Here is a 21,035-nt window from a genome sequence, read left to right as displayed (position 1 = left end):
GAGTATGTAAAACAAGTGGGATTGACAACAGAATGTTGCATTTTGGAGTGATCCTGTTTAAGGATCCAGCCAACCAGACCTTCTTTTGTGATGCTCCAATGCATCCCTACCTTGGTTTTCCTCTCCTTTAATCTCACCACACAGTAATCCATGTCTCTTAACATGCTCAAATCCTCACTGACCTGGAGGGAAGAAAACTTTTTCCCACTTTGTTTTTTCCTAAATATTTTTCCATACCTGTAAACACGTTAGTGTTTGCCAGAGCCTTGTGATACTTCCATCTTTCACATAGATCATGCTGCTCTACACAGTTGTTGTTCTGTTCCTTCATGTTGTTTCCAGCTTCAGGAAACAACACAAAGACAAACCTATCCTGAGGTTTTCTGGGAAAGATTTCTTCAGAGGAGGATTGCCTTTGTCTTCTTCTGAAGCTGAGATGTACTTAAGGTCACTGGTTGGGTTTCTGTGGCCAAGCAAGGATTCAAACCCTTGTCTCCAGTATTGTAATCAAATTCTCAAACCACTGGCTCTTGGCTGTACAAAGATCTATCCTAAAAGATCTTGCTGTTCATATGTTGCATAATGCTTGGTGTGTTTCGTAGACTTGCTAGCCTGAGGCATGCATCTCAATAATAATAGCTACTCTCTTTGTTCCATCAAATCAGCTATAATGTTGGCATGCAAGGGCACATTTTGTCTTGTTATTCTTTTGGGCAGCAGAACATCTAAATATAGAGGATTTAGCATTCCTCACAGAGGTGAAGCCAAAAAAGAAACCTGCTTCATTTCCAAATTAAGTTGTACAGCTGGTAATGTGTTTGTTTGGTCTATAATTTCCACCAGTGTTAGCCTGAGTAGGCAGTTGTGAGAAATGGTAAATTAAAAAAAACAACATACGGAGTGGGATGTGTTTAGCTTGGAGAAAACAGAGAGGCAGCATGACAGCTGCCTTTATATATCTGAAGGGATATCATGTAGACTATGGAGTCCCCTCGGTGGTAGCCAAAGGAGCATTTGCACAATTAAAACTTCCCTTACCTTGGGAAGTCAGACTTGGCCGCGGTGGTCCACGTTCTTGGTACATCTCAAATAGACGATTGCAATGTGCTCTACATGGGGTTGCCTTTGAAGACTGTTTGGAAGCTTCAAGTAGTCCAATGGGTGGCAGCCAGGTTTCTAGCTAGAGCAACTCACTCCACTGGCTGCCAGTTTGCTACCGAGCACAATTCAAAGTGCTGGTTTTAGCTCAGGTGTGGGCCAGATGTGGCCCCTTGGGTTCTTTTTTCAGACCCTGACTTTCTGCTGCTCTAAAGACCAGGGCACAAGGGAGCAGGCCTGTAGCGAGGGGGTGGTTTTAGGGGTTCAACCCCCCCCCCGAAATGTTTCAGATTTTTTTAAAAAAACCTGGTTTGCTCATGAATTTTAACTGGTTAACCAAATCCCCATGCTAAATCTATGAGATGCAAAAAATTAAGAGTCCCTCCAGAACTGCAAGCACTATCTCAAGCAAATATTGACAATTTATTCACACTGTCATTACTTGCAGCAATAGCCGATGTAGTGAAGCAACCAAGTTGGGTGTGTGTGTGTTGAATGCTCTCATTAAGGAGGCCAGACTTGGTGGAGGTGGTTGACAGGGACGGAGCTGCAGGCTATTGAAGGCTACTCTGCCCCCTGCTGTGCTCTTTGCTTCAGCATGAGCTAGGAGGCAGGTTTCAACCCCCCCCCCCCCCGAAACTTTCAACCCTCCCCAAAATTTTCAACCCCCCCCCCCCCGAAATTGTCAACCCTCCCCGAATTTTTTTTCTGGCTACGGCCCTGCAAGGGAGCATTGGTTTCAAATGGCAGGGAAAGAGATTAGACTCAAAAGATTAGGAAGAACTTCCTGGAGAGTGTCATAGGCTGCCTCAGAGTGTGGTGGAGTCTTGTTCTCTGGAGGCTTTTTCGCAGAGGCTGTCTATCGAGAGTGCTTTGATTGTGCCTTCCTGTTGGACTAAATGGCCCTTTGGGGTCTCTTCCCGCTCTAGGATTCTATATCAGGAGTAGGCAATATGGGGTCTAATGGATACACTTTTTCTCTGTCGTCCACCATCTCATCCTGACCAAGGCCAACCCTTTTGGGATCCAAACGTTTCCTGTCTTTTCTTCGCATTCAACCTCCAAAAGAAAAGAGGAAAGGGCAGGGAAGGAACTTGGGGAGAGCCCCCTCCTTCCCAGCCTACCCACCCCTCTCCGGCCCGCCATGCGGCCCCCAAGTTAGAAAGTTTGCCCATACCTTCTTTAGCCTATAAATCCCTAAACAGTTCAGGTCCAGCTTACCTATCTGAACACATCTCCCTTTATGAGCCAGTTAGAACATTAAGATCAGCTGGGGAGGTCCTGCTCTTGGTCCCACCACCCTCGCAGGTGCAACTGATGGGGACAAGAGACATGGCCTTTTCAGTGGTGGACCCTTGGCTGTGGATCTCCCCAGCAAGTTCAGATCAGCTTTCTCCCTCCTGACATTTAGAACACTATGGCTTTTCAAGCAAGCATTTGAGGAATAAGATGTAGCAGTCAAAATAACTTCGGGATTGGTGCGATGTCGAATGATTGTCGATGTCCGATGTTTTATGGTTTACCGGTTTTAATCTATTGTGATATGCTATTTAAGTTATGTGTTGTATTTTATATTTTGTGAGGCATTGGTTTTGCCATTTACTTTATTGTGAACCCCTGGTAGTCCCCTGGTGGCGCAGCGGGTTAAACCGCTGAGCTGCTGAACTTGTTGATCGAAAGGCTGTGGGATGAGCAGAGTGATCTCTTGCTGTTAGCCCCAGCTTCTGCCAAGCTAGCAGTTCAAAAACATGCAAATGTGAGTAGATCAATAGATACTGCTTCTGCGGAAAGGTAACGGCACTCCATGTAGTAATGCCGGCCACTTGACTTTGGAGTTGTCTATGGACAACGCCAGCTCTTCAGCTTAGAAATGGAGATGAGCACCACCCCCTAGAATCGGGACACGACTAGACTTAATGTCAGGGGAAACCTTTACCTTTACCTTGTTATGAACCACTTTGAGTCCCCCCAGGGGTTGAGAAAAATGGTATAGAAATGAAATAAATAAATAAATATAATAATAAAGTATTATTATATTATTATTATTGTTACTTGTTTTCTTCCACTTCAGAGGCTATAGTGCAAACCAATGAATTCAAGGTAGAATCTTTTTTCGTGTAATTTGAATCCATTGCTTCATGTCCTGGTCTCCTGAGCAGCAGAGATGTCATATTGAAGACACAGCATGCTTATTTTCTGGTGCTCTAGGGACTGAGACAAAGAGAAAAGGATTCAAACTGCAGGGAAAAAAAGATTCCACCGAATATTAGCAGTGTTCTACCATTGCTGAGTTACCCATTCAAAACTTAAGACAGGATTTCTATGGTGGTCCTTAGTTCTTATTTATTTTGTTTCCAGGAAATGACATTGGAGAATTGATAGAATATAATCCCAATCTCCTTGATGACCCGCAATGGCCCTGCGGGAAGCACAAGCGCGTCCTCATATTTGCATCATACATGGTAAGATTCTGATGTATTACAAACCCATAGCAGTTGTGGCACACGAGCATTGGTTAATGCTCCTCCATTAATGACTTTGTGTTTCATCATGTGTTTTGTACAAATATGTGCCTTGCAGACTATTTTTCTGTTTACTCCTGGGTCTGAAATCCAAGGGCTAGTAAGATACAAAAAGTTATTATACCATCTATTAAGCATTGTTTGATGGTGCACACAGTATTATTCCTCCACAATAACTATTGTGTGTATGTTGGTACTTTAGTTTCACAGTATTGCTCACTATAAATTTGATGGCTACTATAAATGACAGGGAAAACAATGGTTTGTAGTGGTGACAGAGGGAATGGGGGACTAAGGCAAAACACCAGGGACCCATTCACACTACAAAATTATAGCACTATTATTTCAAATATGGTCCGTCAGTGATGGTTTGTCACATTCGTAGGAGGACTTGGGAGTTGAAAGAGAGTGAATTCTGAGTAATTGTGGAAACCATGTGTCATAATCACTATCTTACATTGATGTGTAACAATCAGAGGCTTACAATAGGCTTTTTCTAAGTAACAGTGAGGATCAGAACCATTTCTGTTACAGCTGCCACAAGTTAATTGGGTGTGTTATTGCTATGAATAGCTTTCCCACACTGGAAAAGAATATCCCATTTCTGACACCAATTTGTCATGAATAACTTTTCAATAACTTTAAAGCATAGGTTATTTTTATTGCAATTTCCAGTATGAGAGGTATAACACATTATAGAAGATAAAGATTCTATGCAACTACATTGGATTTACAATTACATTGGCTAACAAACAAGCAAAGGAGACTTGCATTTTCAATCACCATTCACACACATGTACATGCACTTATCCTCATGCATCCAAATATTATGATATCCTTTTCTCCCTCCTTGGAAAAGCACCTGTTAGGCCAGACTCTGCTTTCCTGCAGCCTGCCAACGCACAGTTCCAAAACTTCCATAACAGCAAAACTTCTAAACCCCAAAATGCCAAAACTTCTTTCCCTAAGAATAATGCCAAAGACCAGATCTCTGTTTTCCATACAGCAGAACCTGACTCCCTGCACAAAATCTAAGGCTTCAAAAGTGCGCTTCTTCCTTTTCCCTTGAGAAAGAAGCCCCAAAGTGTCCAGAATCATGCTTTTCCATAGCATATCTGACACTCTCCGAATACACCATCTCTGTCCTTCACATGGAGCAGAGAGGCGGGTGAACCAGACTCCTCAGGTCTGTCACAATTTGAGCATTATTAGTCTGAGTCTTTTATAGGAATATTCTGCTGATGTGGTCTCAAAGTTGTAAATAAATGATAGACTTCTTCCATCCTGGCTCCATCTCAGTTTCCTGGCCATATGTTGATTCTTCTTGATTGGTGTTGACAAGCACAAGGCTTGTGTTGACTTCCTTCTTAACATAAGGAATGTTGCAAACATTTCCTTAACTTGAAAGAACCATTGTTGCAGTTTTTATCAGAGTTTACCTTTTCAGCTGTCATTAGCAACTTTTAATTACAGTCCAGCAAGGAGGTAGTCAGTCATTGCAGGCCTTAATATTTTACTAGTGCCTCCAAAATTATTAACTGCATCCATAGATCCTTCCATTCAATTCATTCATTCCCACACATCATTAAATTCACATTTATTTATGTATTTATTTATTTATTTCATACACTTCTACCTAGCCCTTCTCCCCATGAGGAGGGACTCAGGCCGACCTCACACAAGCATCGTACGATGCTGTCATCATATAAATAGTCAACAAATACATTAAAACAATTCATTAAAACAATAGATTAAACAGGCTAGTTAAAACCAAATCAAAGTCTGGGTTAAATCAATGTTGCAGGTATCCCAAGTCTTCTTTCCAGTTGCCGCTGTCCACTAATTGATCATTTATCAAATCTACACATTGAATTTCTTATTACATTATCAACATCTGCATGTAACAAGGCATTAGGTTTGGGAGCTTTGAGCTTTGCATTTGGCTTAGCTTGATGGCTCGTTAGAGCTGAAGGAGCAGTTGGCTGTTATTTTCGTTGCTGGGAGCAGTTATGCAGTGTCCTGAAGCTAAAGACTGAAAGCCGTTTGGAGTGCCAAGGAAGGCTGCTTATGGCAAGATAAGGACATTCTACTGATAACAAAGTAGAGAGACTGAAATATTTGATATGTTTTGCATGTTGTCATTTAAAGAAGACTCACCAGAGATATTGTTTGCTATACACTGGTGATAACAACTCTTCTTGTTTTGTATTACTGAACTAAAGTGAATTGAACTATATTTTCTTTTCTACTTAACGCAATTATGCTAAAATTAAAAGGGGCTGAGATATTCTGCTGTCTGCTAACACTATCCTAACATATCCTGACATGATGATCATGAAGATTTTGAGTGCTTTGAACACCATAGAGCACATTGATCTGCTATATATCTATATTTGCTAGGTCAGATCCTGGAGATGGGATTGTAATGCTTCATCTGAGTTTTCTAGAGTTGTCTGTTCAATCCCTGCTGGAGATCGCATACCGGACTAAACACATGTTTGACCTTAATCATCAAGAAAGTCCTAGTGAACTCAGGGTCACATCCCACATTTCAATTAATCTGTTAGATCTGCCACAAGCAAACTTTTTATTCAATATTCTTCAGGGTGGTGCAAGGAGTGTTGTTACCTTCCTTTACTTGCTTCTAACATTACCCCTCGTAGCTATGCAACAAACAAGAGTATTTGTTTATGTTGCCCAGGATATAGTTGAGGGGGGAGCAGAGGACCTGCAGAAGCTTGCAGTCATGTACAGTACCAAAGTGCCAAGTATCACAGCATTAAGAGATTACTAAAGAGCTTTGAAAACCTTCTGATCCTCAAAGAGATTAAAGTTTTCTCATCTAGGATTCTCCTGTGATGGCCTAGATACAGGAGCAACTTGGCTGTAATCCTATACAAGGGCAAATGATGGTTAATAGTAGGAACTTAGCATAACATGATACCAGCTAAGTTCACTCTGCTCTCAAGTTGCTTCTTAACCATGGGACAACAGATATCCAGCTTTAAACTCAGCTGAGGTCATTTCAGCGTAGTAATGCGTCCACCACTAAAGTACTATTGTTTACAAAAGCAATACTCATTTGCCAGAATCAGATGCATAACTTCTTGCTCAGAAAGTGATGCATTGGGGTTCTTAGAAGCCTTGGAAATAGTTAGCAAGGATTGCTGTCCATTCTTACATTTGAGTCTTAATGTGGATTAGTTTATCATAAAGGTGTGCAAACCAAAAATAGAATAATGGTTAGAATGTGGGACTGTTCAACTTCCCACCAATACAAAAAAGCTCACTAAGTTGCATCTACACTGTAGAATTAATGCAGTTTGATACCACTTTAACTGCTATACCTCAATGCTATAGAATCATGGGAGTTGTAGGTTAGGGAAGCACCAGCACTATTTGGCATGGAAAGCTGAAGATTATTATTATTGTTGTTGTTGTTGTTATTGTTATTATTAACTTTATTAACTTTATTTGTACCCCGCTAGCATCTCCCGAAGGACTCGATGTGGCTTACAAAGGCCAAGGCCACAATAAAACAACAATATAACAATTACATATAAGCCAAAAGCAAATCAAAAACATTAAAGCAATAACAGTAAACAGTAAAAACAGCACACCGTGACACAATAAAACTAGGCCGGGCAAATGTACTGGGTACAGATTAAAAAGTGCTGAGTATGCTGAGTGATATAAGGATTTTGGATAAGTGCAATGTGTGGACAATCTTAATCTCTAATAAAGTGCTTTTGGGATGTGTTGCTGGAGTTTCCTATTCTGGAAAGGCACACCGGAATAGCCAGGTCTTCAAGTTCTTCCTAAAGACTGCCAACGTAGGGGCTTGTCTGATGTCCTTGGGGAGGGAATTCCAGAGTCGGGGGGCTACCACAGAGAAGGCCCTGTCCCTCGTCCCCACCAGCCGCACTTGCGACGCAGGTGGGATCCTGAGCAGGGTCTCTCCAGATGAACGAAGAGAGCATGCGGGTTCATAGACGGATATGCAGTCACGCAGGTAGGCAGGTCCCAAACCATTTAGGGCTTTGTAGGTGAGCACCTGCACCTTGAAATGGGACCGGAAAATGAACAGCAGCCAGTGGAGCTCCTTGAACAGGAGGGTTGACCTCTCTCTGTAAGGAGCACCAGTTAACATCCTGGCCGCCGCCCGTTGGACTAGCTGAAATTTCTGAGCCGTTTTCAAGGGCAGCCCCACATAGAGCGCATTACAGTAGTCCAATCTAGAGGTGACCAAGGCATGGACCACCCCGGCCAGATCAGCCTTTACGGGGTACAGTCGCAGTTGGCGCACGAGTCTCAGTTGTGCAAAGACCTTGTCAAATTACAGTTTCCGTCATCCCATGGAACTGAGCTGTAGCAATTAAGTGGTGTCATACTGAATTAATTGTAAAGTGTAGGTGCATTTCAGGTGATCTTGGACCAATCCTTTCTCTCTACGTGGCCTATCTTACAGGGGTTCTTGTGGAAAATAGGAGAGCCATGCATACTATCTTCGACTCACGGGGGAAAATGCTAGATAGAAATTAAACTTCCCTCTTTCTCCTCCTCATCTTTTTCTTCCATATCACTTGTATTATTAACAATGATATATTGGGCACTCAATCGAGCTCTTTCTCCCAGCAAAGATAGTTTAAAGAGCCATAAATAATCACTATTCCTTTTTTATTTCAGACCACTGTAATAGAATATGTGAAACCCTCAGACCTTAAAAAGGACATGAATGAAACATTTAAAGAGAAGTTTCCTCACATCAAGCTCACGCTGAGCAAAATCAGAAGGTAAGAAAATATTGAGCCGCTAAAGACAAAAAGGGAGGATAGGGTTCTAAGCCAACTCAAAAGAAGATTCTTTCTTCCTAAACTTGTTCAGAATGCTTGTTATATGCTTATTTATTTATTTACAGCATTTATATTCCACTCTTCTCACCCTGAAGGGGACTTAGGGTGGATCACAGAACACATATATGGCAAACATTCAATACCGTTTATACTCTGACAAGACAGACAATTGTCCATAGATAGAGGGATATATAGGCTTTTCCCATCTTCAGCATCTTGGAGGCTTGTGCTCAGTTCCGGCTACCGGGGGGGGGGGGCTGTTGCTCCATCTCCCTGCTGAAGAGTTTTATTCATAAACTTCTTCGTTGATCGAATCACCAGCATTTCCTGGCATTTCCTTATGGGTGCCTTAAATACCTCCCCACTTTAAGCAGTACCTATTTATCTACTCACATTTTGCTTTCAAACTGCTAGGTAGGCAGAAGGTGGGCTAAAGGTGGGCTCACCCCGACCCAGGCTTTGAACTGTCACCCTTTCAATTGGCAAGATTTGCTGCAGCTGGTGGTTAACCTGCTGTTCTAAAGCCTGGCCCAAAATCTATAACCCAATTCCATGTTTGTATATTTAGCCATGTCCTGATGAATTCTATTCAAATCATTTGCCTCTGTAACTTTGACTTCTATAAATGTGAAACATGCTTCCAACACACAAATCATTGCACCTCCTATACCCCACTCATATAAATGGCTGCATTCTTCTTTCTCTGTGCACAAATAAGGAAGCCCTTGTCTGCAGACTACTAAGAACCCATATGTATTCATTTAATTCCATGTTAATGTTCGCTTTTTGGATGGTTTTAGATGTATTGTTCTTTTGTAAATTTGTAAGTTGCCTTGAACTTCAATTTTGTTAGAAAGGCAATATATAAATAGCACTACTACAACTTTAGCTGGAATTCTGGGATCTGAAATGCTCCAAAATGGTCTATTCAGTGCACACAAACTTTGTTTCAAGCTCAACATTGTTTGGAATGTTGTGTATAAAACTACCTTCATGCTATGAGTATAAGTTGTATATGAAACATAAATTAATGTCATGTTTATACTTAAGTCCCATCTCTGAGATATTTTATTATGTTTATACAAATATCCCAAAATCCCCAAAAATATGAAATATGAAATATGAAATCCAAAACACTTTTGTTGCATATGAATGGTTTATTTTACCAGCCATAGGCCATGACATCAAATAATATACAACCTTTAAAAAGCACTATAAGCACTATCTAATATAAACATAAAACTTATTCTATATGTTGGCTCTTAAAATTAGAGTAGCAGTGACATGATAACAATAACAATGTCTGATTTGTATAATCCCAAACTATCTCCATTTCCATTTCAAGCCTCCACTGTGGACTTTACTAATTTAGCTCGGACTTTTTGGGCTGCAACTGCAAAAAAATGTTATATTTTTTGGAATAATCCGCTAACAGGTCACAGATAACTTCTGACTGTTGCCATGCTGCCCTTTCTTCCAAAAGAGCTCCCACAAAAATGTTTGTACAGTCATTGTACAATGGGTAATATAACATATAGTGCATTAAATCCTCTTTTAGCCCCAACCCACAAATACAAAGTCATTGGGCAAGAGGGATCCCTCTGTATCTTTCCGCTAGTCAGCCTGTTGGCATTGTTTGGAAGCACAAAGCTGTAAATCTAAGGGATACAGACATCAAGTCTTGAAGATATTGACAATATTAGTCACTCTTTTGTAAAGGATACCAAGTGATGAGACCCTGGTGTTTATTAGCCCGCAAGTTGTCGGATTTTGTCTCTAATCACTTTTTTGTTCAACTGCATTAAAGTTGTTGTTGACCTATCAAAATACTGATGGAGCAGGGCTAACCAGTATTGAGCCCAACCTCCCTGCTTATATTGCTCCATCAGGCATTGCTTTGTTAAAGTCTTATCCTTCATTTCCAGAAGTCTTTTCCCATATGAAATGTTAAGCTTATGCATTCTGGCCTTAAGTGAGGGAAGATCCAATTCAAGCTTTAACAAGGCAGATGGTGTCCCAGGTGTCAGTATGAAATCCAAAACACTTCTGGTCCCAAGCATTTTGCATATGGATTCTCATCTTGTATTATTATTATTAGTATTAGTATTAGTAGTAGTAGTAGTAGTAGTAATAGTAATAGCAGTAGTAGTAGTAATAGTGTTATTATTATCATCACAAACAGTTAGTTCCCCATCATAAAAGAGGAATAGGAAGACTCTAAAAATATCAGAGTGAAATACCATCTCCTTGCAGGCATGCTAATATCACCTTATTGCAAGAGAAACATATTACTATCTGACAAGGCACAATAATGAGAATGCACAATATTTAGGTGCATGTTTTCTGAGCAACAGCTTCTGCCAACCAAGCAGTTCAAAAACATGCAAATGTGAGTAGATCAATAGCGGAAAGGTAATGCTGCTCCATGCAGTCATGCTAGCCACATGACCTTGGAGGTGTCTATGGACAATGCCGGTTCTTTGGCTTAGAAATGGAGAAGAGCACCAACCTCCAGAGTAGGACACAACTGAACTTAATGTCAGGGGAAAACCTTTACCTTTACCTTTCTGAGCAAAAGCAGTCTTTCTTTAAAAGAAATAAAATCTTCCTTCTGATCTTTCCTTCCTATTGCAGTTTAAAGAGAGAGATGCGGAACCTGAGTATGGAGTGCAACCTTGAGCCGGTAACTGTGTCCATGGCGTATGTTTACTTTGAGAAGCTCGTCCTCCAAGGCAAGCTCAACAAACAGAACCGAAAACTGTGTGCTGGTGCTTGTGTGCTGCTTGCAGCCAAGATTAGCAGTGATCTCAGGAAACATGAAGTCAAGCATCTTATTGATGTAAGTCAAGCCAAGGCAACTTCCAAGAGTGTCCAATGCTGAAGTGCTCTGAAAGTTTCCTCCAATGCCTGTATATAAACATTTCTGTAGGCCTGCTCAAAGTGTTGAATGGGAAAAAATACATATATTTCAACACTTAGATTGCTGAACCCAACAGTCGAGCCAGGACAACTTCCAGGAGTGTCCACATAGACCTCTGTAAATGTTGAAGTACTCTTAATTTTTTCTCCAATGTTTGTATATTAACATTTCTGTAGGTCTGCTTACAGTGTTGAATGGAAAAATATATATAAGTTTCAGCATTTGCTGAACCTAACAGTATTTTGGCTTGAGAGCTCTTTAGGACTTCCTGCACTAAAAAAACAACTTTAAAATGCCCTTGACAAATTTGCTGTGTCTTGTCTCTCAATAGTTTTCATAGAATCATAGAGTTGGAAGAGACCTCATGGGCCATCCAGTCAACCCCCTGCCAAGAAGCAGGAAAATCACATTCAAATCACCCCCGACAGATGGCCATTCAGCCTCTGCTTAAAAGCCTCCAAAGAAGGAACCTCTACTACACTCCAGGGCAGAGAGTTCCACTGCTGAACAACTCTCACAATTAGGAAGTTCTTCCTCATGTTCAGATGGAATTTCCTTTCCTGTAGTTTGAAGCCATTGTTCTGTGTCCTAGTCACCAGGGCATCAGGAAACAAGCTTGCTCCCTCCTCCCTATGACTTCCCCTCACATATGTATACATGGCCCTCATCATGTCCCCTCTCAGCCTTCTCTTCTGAAGGCTAAATACGGCCAGCTCTTTCAGCCACTCCTCATAGGGCTTGTTCTCCGGACCCTTGTTCATTTTAGTTGCCTTCCTCTGGACTCATTCCAACTTTGTCAACATCTCCCTTCAACTGTAGTGCCCAGAATTGGACACAGTATGATTCCAGATGTGGTCTGACCAAGGGAGAATAGAGAGGTAGCATGACTTCCCTGGATATAGACATTAGACTCCTATTTATACAGGCCAAAATTTATTGGCTTTTTTTGGCCGCCACATGAAAAAATTAGATTCAGGAAGGCCTTTTTAATGCCAAATGTCAACTTTAGAAAGGCTTTGTACGTTCAAGTATTCTCCAACTTATGACAATCCTATGCCATCATTTTCTTCTGAGGGTGAGAGTGTGTAACGTGCTGAAGATCACACAGCAGGTTTCCATGGCTGAGGGCAAATTTGTATCCTGGTTTTAGTCCAATTCTCAAGCTATTACACCATATTGGAAGGTGGGAATATGTAAAAAATAGGGCTGGGCGGTTTCGTTTCGTAATTTCGTAATTCGTTAAAAATTCGTTATTTTTTTTTTAATAACGAAGCGATTTTGAACCATTCAGGAGCATCTGAAAAACGAAACGAATTTTTCAATTCGTTTCGTAATTGCTTCGTATTCGTTTCGTATTCGTTTCGAAATCGTTTCGTTATTATTTCCGCATGTCTGGGGCAAGTTTTACAGCTGTTGTTTGTTTAATTAGTGAAAAAAAATTATAAATATCACACCAACAGTCAACAACAGAGGGAGAGGGAAGCTTCAAAAGTTCTCCCTGTCCCATATGGAGGTTTTTTAGCGTATTGCACGGTCGCGTCCGCCATTAACGAATCGATTCATATTCGTTTCGAAATCGTTTCGTAATTGTTTCGTAATTTACGAAATTTCGTAAATATCGAACTTTTTAAAATTTCGGAATTCATTTAAATATCGAAATGCAAAAAACCCCAAAAAACGAATCGAGTTTAGAAACAATTTTTTCCATGGTTGCCCAGCCCTAGTAAAAAAAAATGCTCTTTATACATTCTAAAAGCCATGTAAAGCATTTTTAATACTAAAATCTTCAAAAATTGGGTGGAATCTGGGGCAACCTACTCAGATCCTCTGGGGGCACTGCAAAATCTGGATCCCAGTCCTGTCATAAATCTTGGAGAACATTAGGAAGAGAGAGAGAGCCCTGAGTCATTCTCATGACTTAAATGCTGTTGTTTGAATGTCACGGATAGCATGAAGAGAAGGGATCGCTGCTGTCCTTGTTTCTCTACGTGCCTGGTCCTGTTTACTTGCAGTTGCTAGTCAACCAAACAAGCATTTGTTGATGTCTAACTTATGGCAACCCCATCATTCACAGGGTTTTCTTATCAAGATTTGTTCAGAGGAGGTTTATCTTTACCTTCCTTGCTAACGGGAGTATGACTTGCCCAAGGTGTGCTAGTGAGTTTTCATGGCCAAGCAAACATTCAAACCCTGGTCGCCTTGAGTTCTAGCTTAACACTAAAGCCGCTCACAAGACTTCACTGGCTTTGACCAAATAGCAATATATATCCACAAATAACATTCATTCAGTACTGGAATTGGATGTTGGTCAAAGAACAGAAGGAACTCTTTCCTACAACAGATCTTTTTGTTCAGACACATTCACTATTATACTGGTTAACCCCTCTCCCATTCCCATAATGGCAAGCCGTTCCTTTTCTCCTTCTTTATCTGGGAGAGGTGGCTTTGGAGTGGTCTTATGCAGCCACATTTTATGTGTACTTACAAATGAATACTGCTCATCGTAATAGAGCATATTTCCAAATAAATGTGTGCATAAAGTTGAAGCCATAGCTGTTTAATCTCTGCATTGTATTCCAGCAGCATTCTCACCTGATGTTTTGCCCACATCTATGGCAGGCATCCTGAGAGGTTGTGAGATTTGTTGTAGACTAGGCAAGGGTTTATATATCCGTGGAATAATGTCCAGGGTGGGAGAAAAACTCTTGTCTGCTTGAGGCAAGTGTGACTGTTGCAATTGGCCACCTTGATTAGCATTGAATAACCTTGCAGCTTCAAAGCTTGGCTGCTTCCTGCCTGTGGGAATCCTTTGTTGGGAGTTGTTATCTGGCCCTGATTGTTTCCTGGCTGGAATTTCCCTGATTTCTGTGTGTTGTTCTTTATTTACTGTTATGATTTTAGAGTTTTTTTCATACTGGTAGCCAGATCTTGTTCATTTTCATGGTTTCCTCCTTTCTGTTGAAATTGTCCACATGCTTGTGGATTTCAATGGCTTCTTTGTGTATTCTGACATGGTAGTTGTTAAAGTGGTTCTTTCTCCCACCCTGGACATTCCACGGATATATAAACCGCACTTGCCTAGTCTCCAACAAACCACACAACCTCTGGGGATGGCTGCCATACATGTAGGTGAAACATCAGAAGAGAATGCTTCTGGAACATGTCCATACAGCCTGGAAAGCTCACAGTAACCCAGTGATTCTGGCCATGAAAGCATTCAACTACATTGTTTCATTTCCTTCAACTGAGTTCTTAATTTCAAGACCTTCGAATGTGTTATCTGCTGGCCAAACATGTTTTGCATTCTTTATCTCAACTGTACAGGACTCTTGTTGCTTAAGTATGTTAGATGGCAAAGGAGTGCTGTTTGTGAGGCGAGGAGTGTTTGTGCCCAAAATACCATTATTAAGCTATCAAAAATTTGCAAACTTTTCTAGGCCTAGAGATTATCTCTGATAACATATTCTTATTCTCCTGATTCTTTGTTTATGTGTGTTTCTCTCTCTTGTAGAAGTTGGAGGAAAGATTCCGATTCAACCGACGTGATCTCATTGCTTTTGAATTTACTGTCCTTGTGGCTTTGGAACTCGCTCTTTACCTTCCTGACAACCAAATGTTACCTCACTTCCGACGTCTCACGCAGCAATCCTAGCCAAAACTGCATTCTAACAAAGTGCCAGTACTTAGATCCTGAACTTCGTGGTGGGCCATCAGCATTTCCTGTGTCACAGTGTTGAACTGCATTATGAATATACCTGAAATGAAGACTGCTATAGAATCCTTTGTGTTGGCACGAACAAAACAGATTCCAGGTGTCAAGTGAATGGCATGAAATGCTGAGCTTTGGATTGGGACATTAAAGCACAACCAGTCTGCAACCAGTTGCCACTAGAAGCCACTGGGTCGTACGTTACGTCTTTGGTGTGTTAAACACAGAAATGGTCCGATCTTCTCTCCAGGCCTTGCTGCTTGGTCACTTCCATGAACTTGCCATCGTTCTCTTTTTCTTCTTCCTGAAATCTGAAACAGCATCGCCTCCATTCCAAAATGTTGTATGCTTCAGAAATATTACTGATAATAACCCTTTTTACACTTCAAACCATGAAGATAGATATTATGTACTATTTGAGGGGGGAAGATGTGCCTATGGTTGGGCTGGGCTGGTTCCAGTTTCTCTCTCTGATTAAGTTATATTGTTGTAGTAACAATTCTGAACTTAAACAGCAGTGTATTTTTTGCCTTCTTTTGCTTTGTACTATAACGATAACAATTCCATTCTGTCTGCACTGTCACTTCCATAAGGGATGTATGTTGAAGAACAATATTCTGCACAGTTTCTGAGTGGGAAAAGTTTTGCTTTCCTTTTTTTTAAACTTAACATGTTTATCCAATGCTGCACTTGTTGAGCCAAGGCAGCCATAACAAAACAATTCCCATTTTAACTATCAGAAGTCATTTGATTTACATTGATAATTGAGTTTTCCAGCTGCCAGAGCTGACACCTTTCAGTCCCTGCTTACTGTAGCCTGAAACTAATAACTGTTTATATTTATAACAATGTTTTCATGTATTGTCTTTCATGTTTGCTCTTGGCATATAAATTATTCTGCCGGTACAGCTGTCGTTATCTAAATTAAGCCAATGAAACTTGGCATGTCTGGCTTCTAAAATACTCTTTTTTCCCCCCACGTTATATTTTGGTTCTTCCAAACTTTTTGCCACTGTGATGGTCCTTGTGAACCTGACTTCATTGCACATTAAATCCCAAACTCAAAAGTTATTATTGTCCAGCAGACTGGCGGAATACAGTTGATACAATTCCAACAGTAGTTAGCCAAATATTTTGAATTAAGCATCCAGATATTAAAATATAAACTCTATAACTTTTTTAGACTTGTGGCAGAAAAATCAGTGGCTGTCAGATTCCTTTTCTAAGCAATATCGTGATGCAAGTCAAAGTATTTATGTGTGCGAGTTTGTGTAATATTTATTAGTGAGCAACATTAATACTTGGGTGTTGTGATTGAGAAATTCATACTCTTAATGTTTTTGTACTGTGGCATTGGCCCGTTTTAAACATCATGTAGAATGAAACATTAGAGCAAGATGCAGAATTGTGGGTTGCATCGCTGCAGATAAGAAAAAGTAGTTTTAAGGGGAGCATTCCTTCACTCCATTGCATTGTAATCTGAGCACACTGGGAGGGCTTGGATGTACCATTTTCCTTGATGTATGTATGCATGGTTCTTTATGTGAAATATTATTCCAAAACGTGGCCATCGCCCCTGTGCAAGTCTGAAGTGGTTCAGCTGTCTCTGTCAACCCATCTATTACATTAAAAATCAAGTATCTTCCTAATATGATGAGGGCTATATATCCTTCCAGAACCTAGAAAGCTGACATTTTTTATTGAGATTGATGTATTTAAATAGCCACGGAATAAAGGTGAGAGGGGAAAGTCACAAAGTGGTACTAGAAACATTTGAAAAAGCAAGTGCTGTGTCAGTGTTTTGACCTATATGGGATTATTCAACATGGAGATGGACTTTATTGTCCCATAACATCTGGCATCAATACAAGAATGACTTGGATTAATCACTTTAGCTTAAGCCAGTTTGAAATAACCAAGATTGCTGAGAACAAGGCCTCTCTAATTAGGGTTTGAATATTAGATAACAAGTAATAGGATCAGCCAAGTCATATATAACACCTTTTTATATAATGTTAGAATAGATGTGATATCATGTGGTACAAGGTTCAATAAATACGTGTAGGAGGTGTAACTTGTGCTGTTCAAAATATGAAATGCAATGTGTCTTCTATTTGAGCAGCCTTTTCATGATACAGGCTGGCATCCTAACTTTTCCAGAGAGAAATTTAACAACTTTTCCATGGGGTATTAAAGCATATGGTCCTCCACTTGAAGAGAAAAAGGCTGTAAAACAGTGTCCAGGTGTTTTGGACTTCCACTCCCAGAATTCCCAGTCAGTTTACCAGCTGTTAGGAACTGTGGGAGCTGAAGTCCAAAACACCTGGAGACCCAAAGTTTGGGAATCACTGCTGTAAAAAAAAATTGTCAGACAGGGTTGACTCATATGCACTGTGCCTAGAGTAGCTGTCAATGTAACTTTTCTAATTGATGAAGTTGTTATCTTTATCCAGGCAAAAACCTGGATTCGGTGAGAGTGGATTGACTCATGTTTAGGACTGTTTGTGCAGAAAGCTTGGTCAGGCTCCTTATATTGGTAACTTTTGAAAGTAATGTTTCCAAGTTTTGCATTTGAGCTGTGCAAGACTGTAAGAATTGAATTATGTGTATGAAAGAAATGTATAGTTTAAAATTAAATTATTGAGTGAATATTTGGGCAGTGGGGACATGGAAAAGCTCCTGTTTTAAGGCATATGCTTAAAAAATCTTTGTTTTGTCTGCATAAGGTCAATCAATGGTATGGTTGGATTGTCTTCCGTTCTTTACACAGGACAAAGAATCTGAAACCAGTCCAAAATTTCAATCTTTTTTCCATGTGTTCCTTATTACTGCAGATTTTGATTGGTCTATATCTGGACAAAAGAAAACTTGTATTAATTTATTTAATTTTTTGTATTGCTATCAAAGATTTGAGATACGTGTTGATTCAGGAGACATAAAGATGGGGGATTAGGGAATCAGTCATTTGTAACTGCAATTTGACTTGTATGCTGAGTATTTTATTCCTGTTACTTAATCTGTACAGAAATGGTCAGCTGCCGAATACTGCAGTCAATGCAGAAGGCATTTAATTCGTTTGCATTTTTTAATCTTATTTTTTCTGCTTATTATTCTCAGTCAGCGAAACCTCATTGCATTCCTCCGTCATGCAAAAGCTGCCACTGTGTGGTAGAAGTTATTATGACAAGCAAACCTAGCTCCAGTGTAAAATGCCAGATTGCTTTCTTTTTAAGAGATACTAGTCTCTTAACAGTTGAGATTTAAATTATGTAACCTTGTGTAAATATTGGTGCTTGTCTATTTTAAGTCCAAGAAAACACTCTGAATGGGAGTTTGTATATTTAATGTTAATAGTATGTTTGTGCCGTCCTAAATTTAAGTTCTTGCTCTGTTGACTGTCAAATTCTGTTCTTCCAACGAAATGGATGGATTTGTTCATAAGGTGCTGTGTAATTGAATGTTTTGATACCTATTTTATAACCAAACACATCTGAAGGAAACTTCAGGCTTGTGTCATAAATATTCCTTTGAAAAACCTAAGTATGTTGTCTTGTTTTTCTCTCTCCCCCAACCATACAAAAACATGAATGTGAAATAATTAGTCTATGGTATACCATGCAGCTGTGAAAAAAGTCTACACAGGGACCACCAAACACAGCATCCAAACACAAATCCAGGAACATGAAAGGCACTGCAGACTAACTCAGCCTGAGAAGTCAGCCATAGCAGAGCACATGATGACCCAACCTGGAAACAGTATATTATTTGAGAATACAGAAATGCTGGACCACTCTAACAACCACCATGTCAGACTAGACAGCGAAGCCATTGAAATCCACAAGCATGTGGACAAAATCTGGCTACCAAAATTTTTAAAAAACTCTAAAATCAGGACAGTAAACAAAGAACAACACTCAGAAAACAGGGGAATTCCAGACAGGAAACAATCCGGTCCAGCTAACACCTCCCAACAAAAGACTCCCCCAGGCAGGAAGGAACCAGGCTTTGAAGTTGCAAGACCATTCAGTGCTAATCAAAATGGCCAATTGCAATATTCACGCTTGCCTCAAACACACAGGAGTTTTTTCTCCCATCCTGGACATTCCACAGACATACCCCCCCCCCCCTTGCCTAGTTTCCAACAGACCTCACAAACTTTGAAGATGCCTGCCATAAATGTCTGCAAAATGTCAGGAGAGAATGCTTCTTGAACATGGCCAAATAGCCCGGAAAACTCACAGCAACCCAGTGATTCCTGCCATGAAAGCCTTTGACAACACATCAACATAATTAGCTTTTTAAAATAATTACCATACCAGAATTTGGGGTATTGATAGGAATTAGAATTCAAAATGTCCAGGTATTATTTTACCTATTGGGGTTTTTTTCTCCCAGAGCAATTGATTTTGCAGATTTAATGTGATTTTACTATCAGATGGGGTAAGGACAAGAACAGTGTAAGGCTGTAGCAAAGGTTCATATCTACGGTGATTTTTTTTCTGTCCTGTGAAACTTTGGATCATGTTAAGATCTGTATTAGGTTTAATGAGTTGTGGGATCTTCCCTCCTAATTTCCATAATGTTTTGAAACTAGCCTTCAATCTCCAGCTAGCTGAAATGTTTTGAAAATGCTTTTTAGTGCCAACAGTGTTAAACACTGGCGCAGTATAATCCAGGCATGGACAAACTTCACCCTCCAGGTGTTTTGGGCTCTTAACTACCACAATCCCTAACAGCCTACTGGTTGTTAAGAATTGTGGGAGTTGAAGTCCAAAACACCTGGATGGCTGAAGTTTGCCCATGTCTGCTTTATTCTGACATTATCACAGAGTTGACCTTGATGCTGTGCTACAGATTTGCAACGCAAGGTACTTTGTGAAAACTGTTAGTCATACCTAACTTGTAGTGTGTGTGTATATACATACATATGCACATGCAGATTAGTATCTCTGAATATATACATCACATTGGCATACATACATGCATGCACTAGTGGGATAGGTATGTTCATCAATTATTTCACAGTGGTTGTGTCCATAACGTCTACTTTGACATGTTAGAAGAAAACAAACCAAAATAGGTAGAGAAGAAGTCCAGGAATATCTGGCTACTCTAAATGAATTCAAGTCTCCAAAGCCAGATGAGCTACATCCAAGAGTATTGAAGGAACTAGCAAAAGTAGTTTCAGAACCACTGGCAATAATCTTTGAGAACTCTTGGAGAACAGGAGAAATCCCAGCAGATTGGAGGAGGACAAATGTTGTCTCTATGTTCACGATGGGAGGAAAAGAGGACCCAAACAATTACTGTCCAGTCAGCCAGACATCAATACCAGGAAATATCCTGGGGCAAAGCATTAAGGAGGCAGTCTGCAATCACTTAGAAAGGAATCCTATGATTACTAAAAGTCAGCATGGATTTCTCAAACACAAGTCATGCCAGACTAATCTCTTTTTTCAATAGAGTTACAACATTGGTAGATACAGGGAATACTGTGGATGTAGAATATCTTGATTTCAGCAAGGCCTTTGACAAAGTCCCCCATGATCTTCTTGCAAGCAAACTAGTAGTTAAGCAATGCTACTATTAGGTGGATCTGTAATTGGTTAAGCAACCAAAACCAAAGGTTCCTCTTCATCCTGGAAAGAAGTGACTAGTGAATTAATGCAGGGTTTGGTCCTGGGCCCAATTCTGTTCAACATCTTTATTAATGACTTGGATGAAGGTTTTGAGGGCGTGCTTATCAAGTTTGAAAATGACACCAAGTTAGCTAATACTCCAGAGGACAGGATCAGAATTCCAAATAACCTTAACAGATTGGCGAGCTGGACAAAACTAACAAATGGTCTTCAACAAGATGTGTAGGATACTCTACTTAGGCAGAAAAAATGAAATGCAAAGATACAGGATGGGCAACGCCTAGTTCGACAAAA

The 21,035-nt window shown here is 40.2% G+C and overlaps 1 protein-coding gene across 2 annotated transcripts in view; it reads left to right on the top strand.

Moving 5' to 3' along the window:
* CABLES2 (Cdk5 and Abl enzyme substrate 2) overlaps positions 1 to 18,642 on the top strand; it is a 72,571-nt gene extending 53,929 nt beyond the window's left edge. For both annotated transcript variants that reach the window (XM_067468223.1, XM_067468224.1), the window contains 4 exons: positions 3,457 to 3,560; positions 8,307 to 8,413; positions 11,108 to 11,312; positions 14,905 to 18,642. In XM_067468223.1, the coding sequence (XP_067324324.1) occupies positions 3,457 to 3,560; positions 8,307 to 8,413; positions 11,108 to 11,312; positions 14,905 to 15,045 (557 nt within the window). In that variant the 3' untranslated portion in view covers positions 15,046 to 18,642. The remainder of the gene's footprint in view (positions 1 to 3,456; positions 3,561 to 8,306; positions 8,414 to 11,107; positions 11,313 to 14,904) is intronic.
* Positions 18,643 to 21,035: the final 2,393 nt, after the last annotated feature.

The sequence above is a fragment of the Anolis sagrei genome, chromosome 4 (genome assembly GCF_037176765.1).
Source record: "Anolis sagrei isolate rAnoSag1 chromosome 4, rAnoSag1.mat, whole genome shotgun sequence".
Lineage (NCBI taxonomy): Eukaryota > Metazoa > Chordata > Lepidosauria > Squamata > Dactyloidae > Anolis > Anolis sagrei.
The sequence above is the reverse complement of the archived record's forward strand: the minus strand, read 5'-3'. Positions and strand labels throughout refer to the sequence as shown.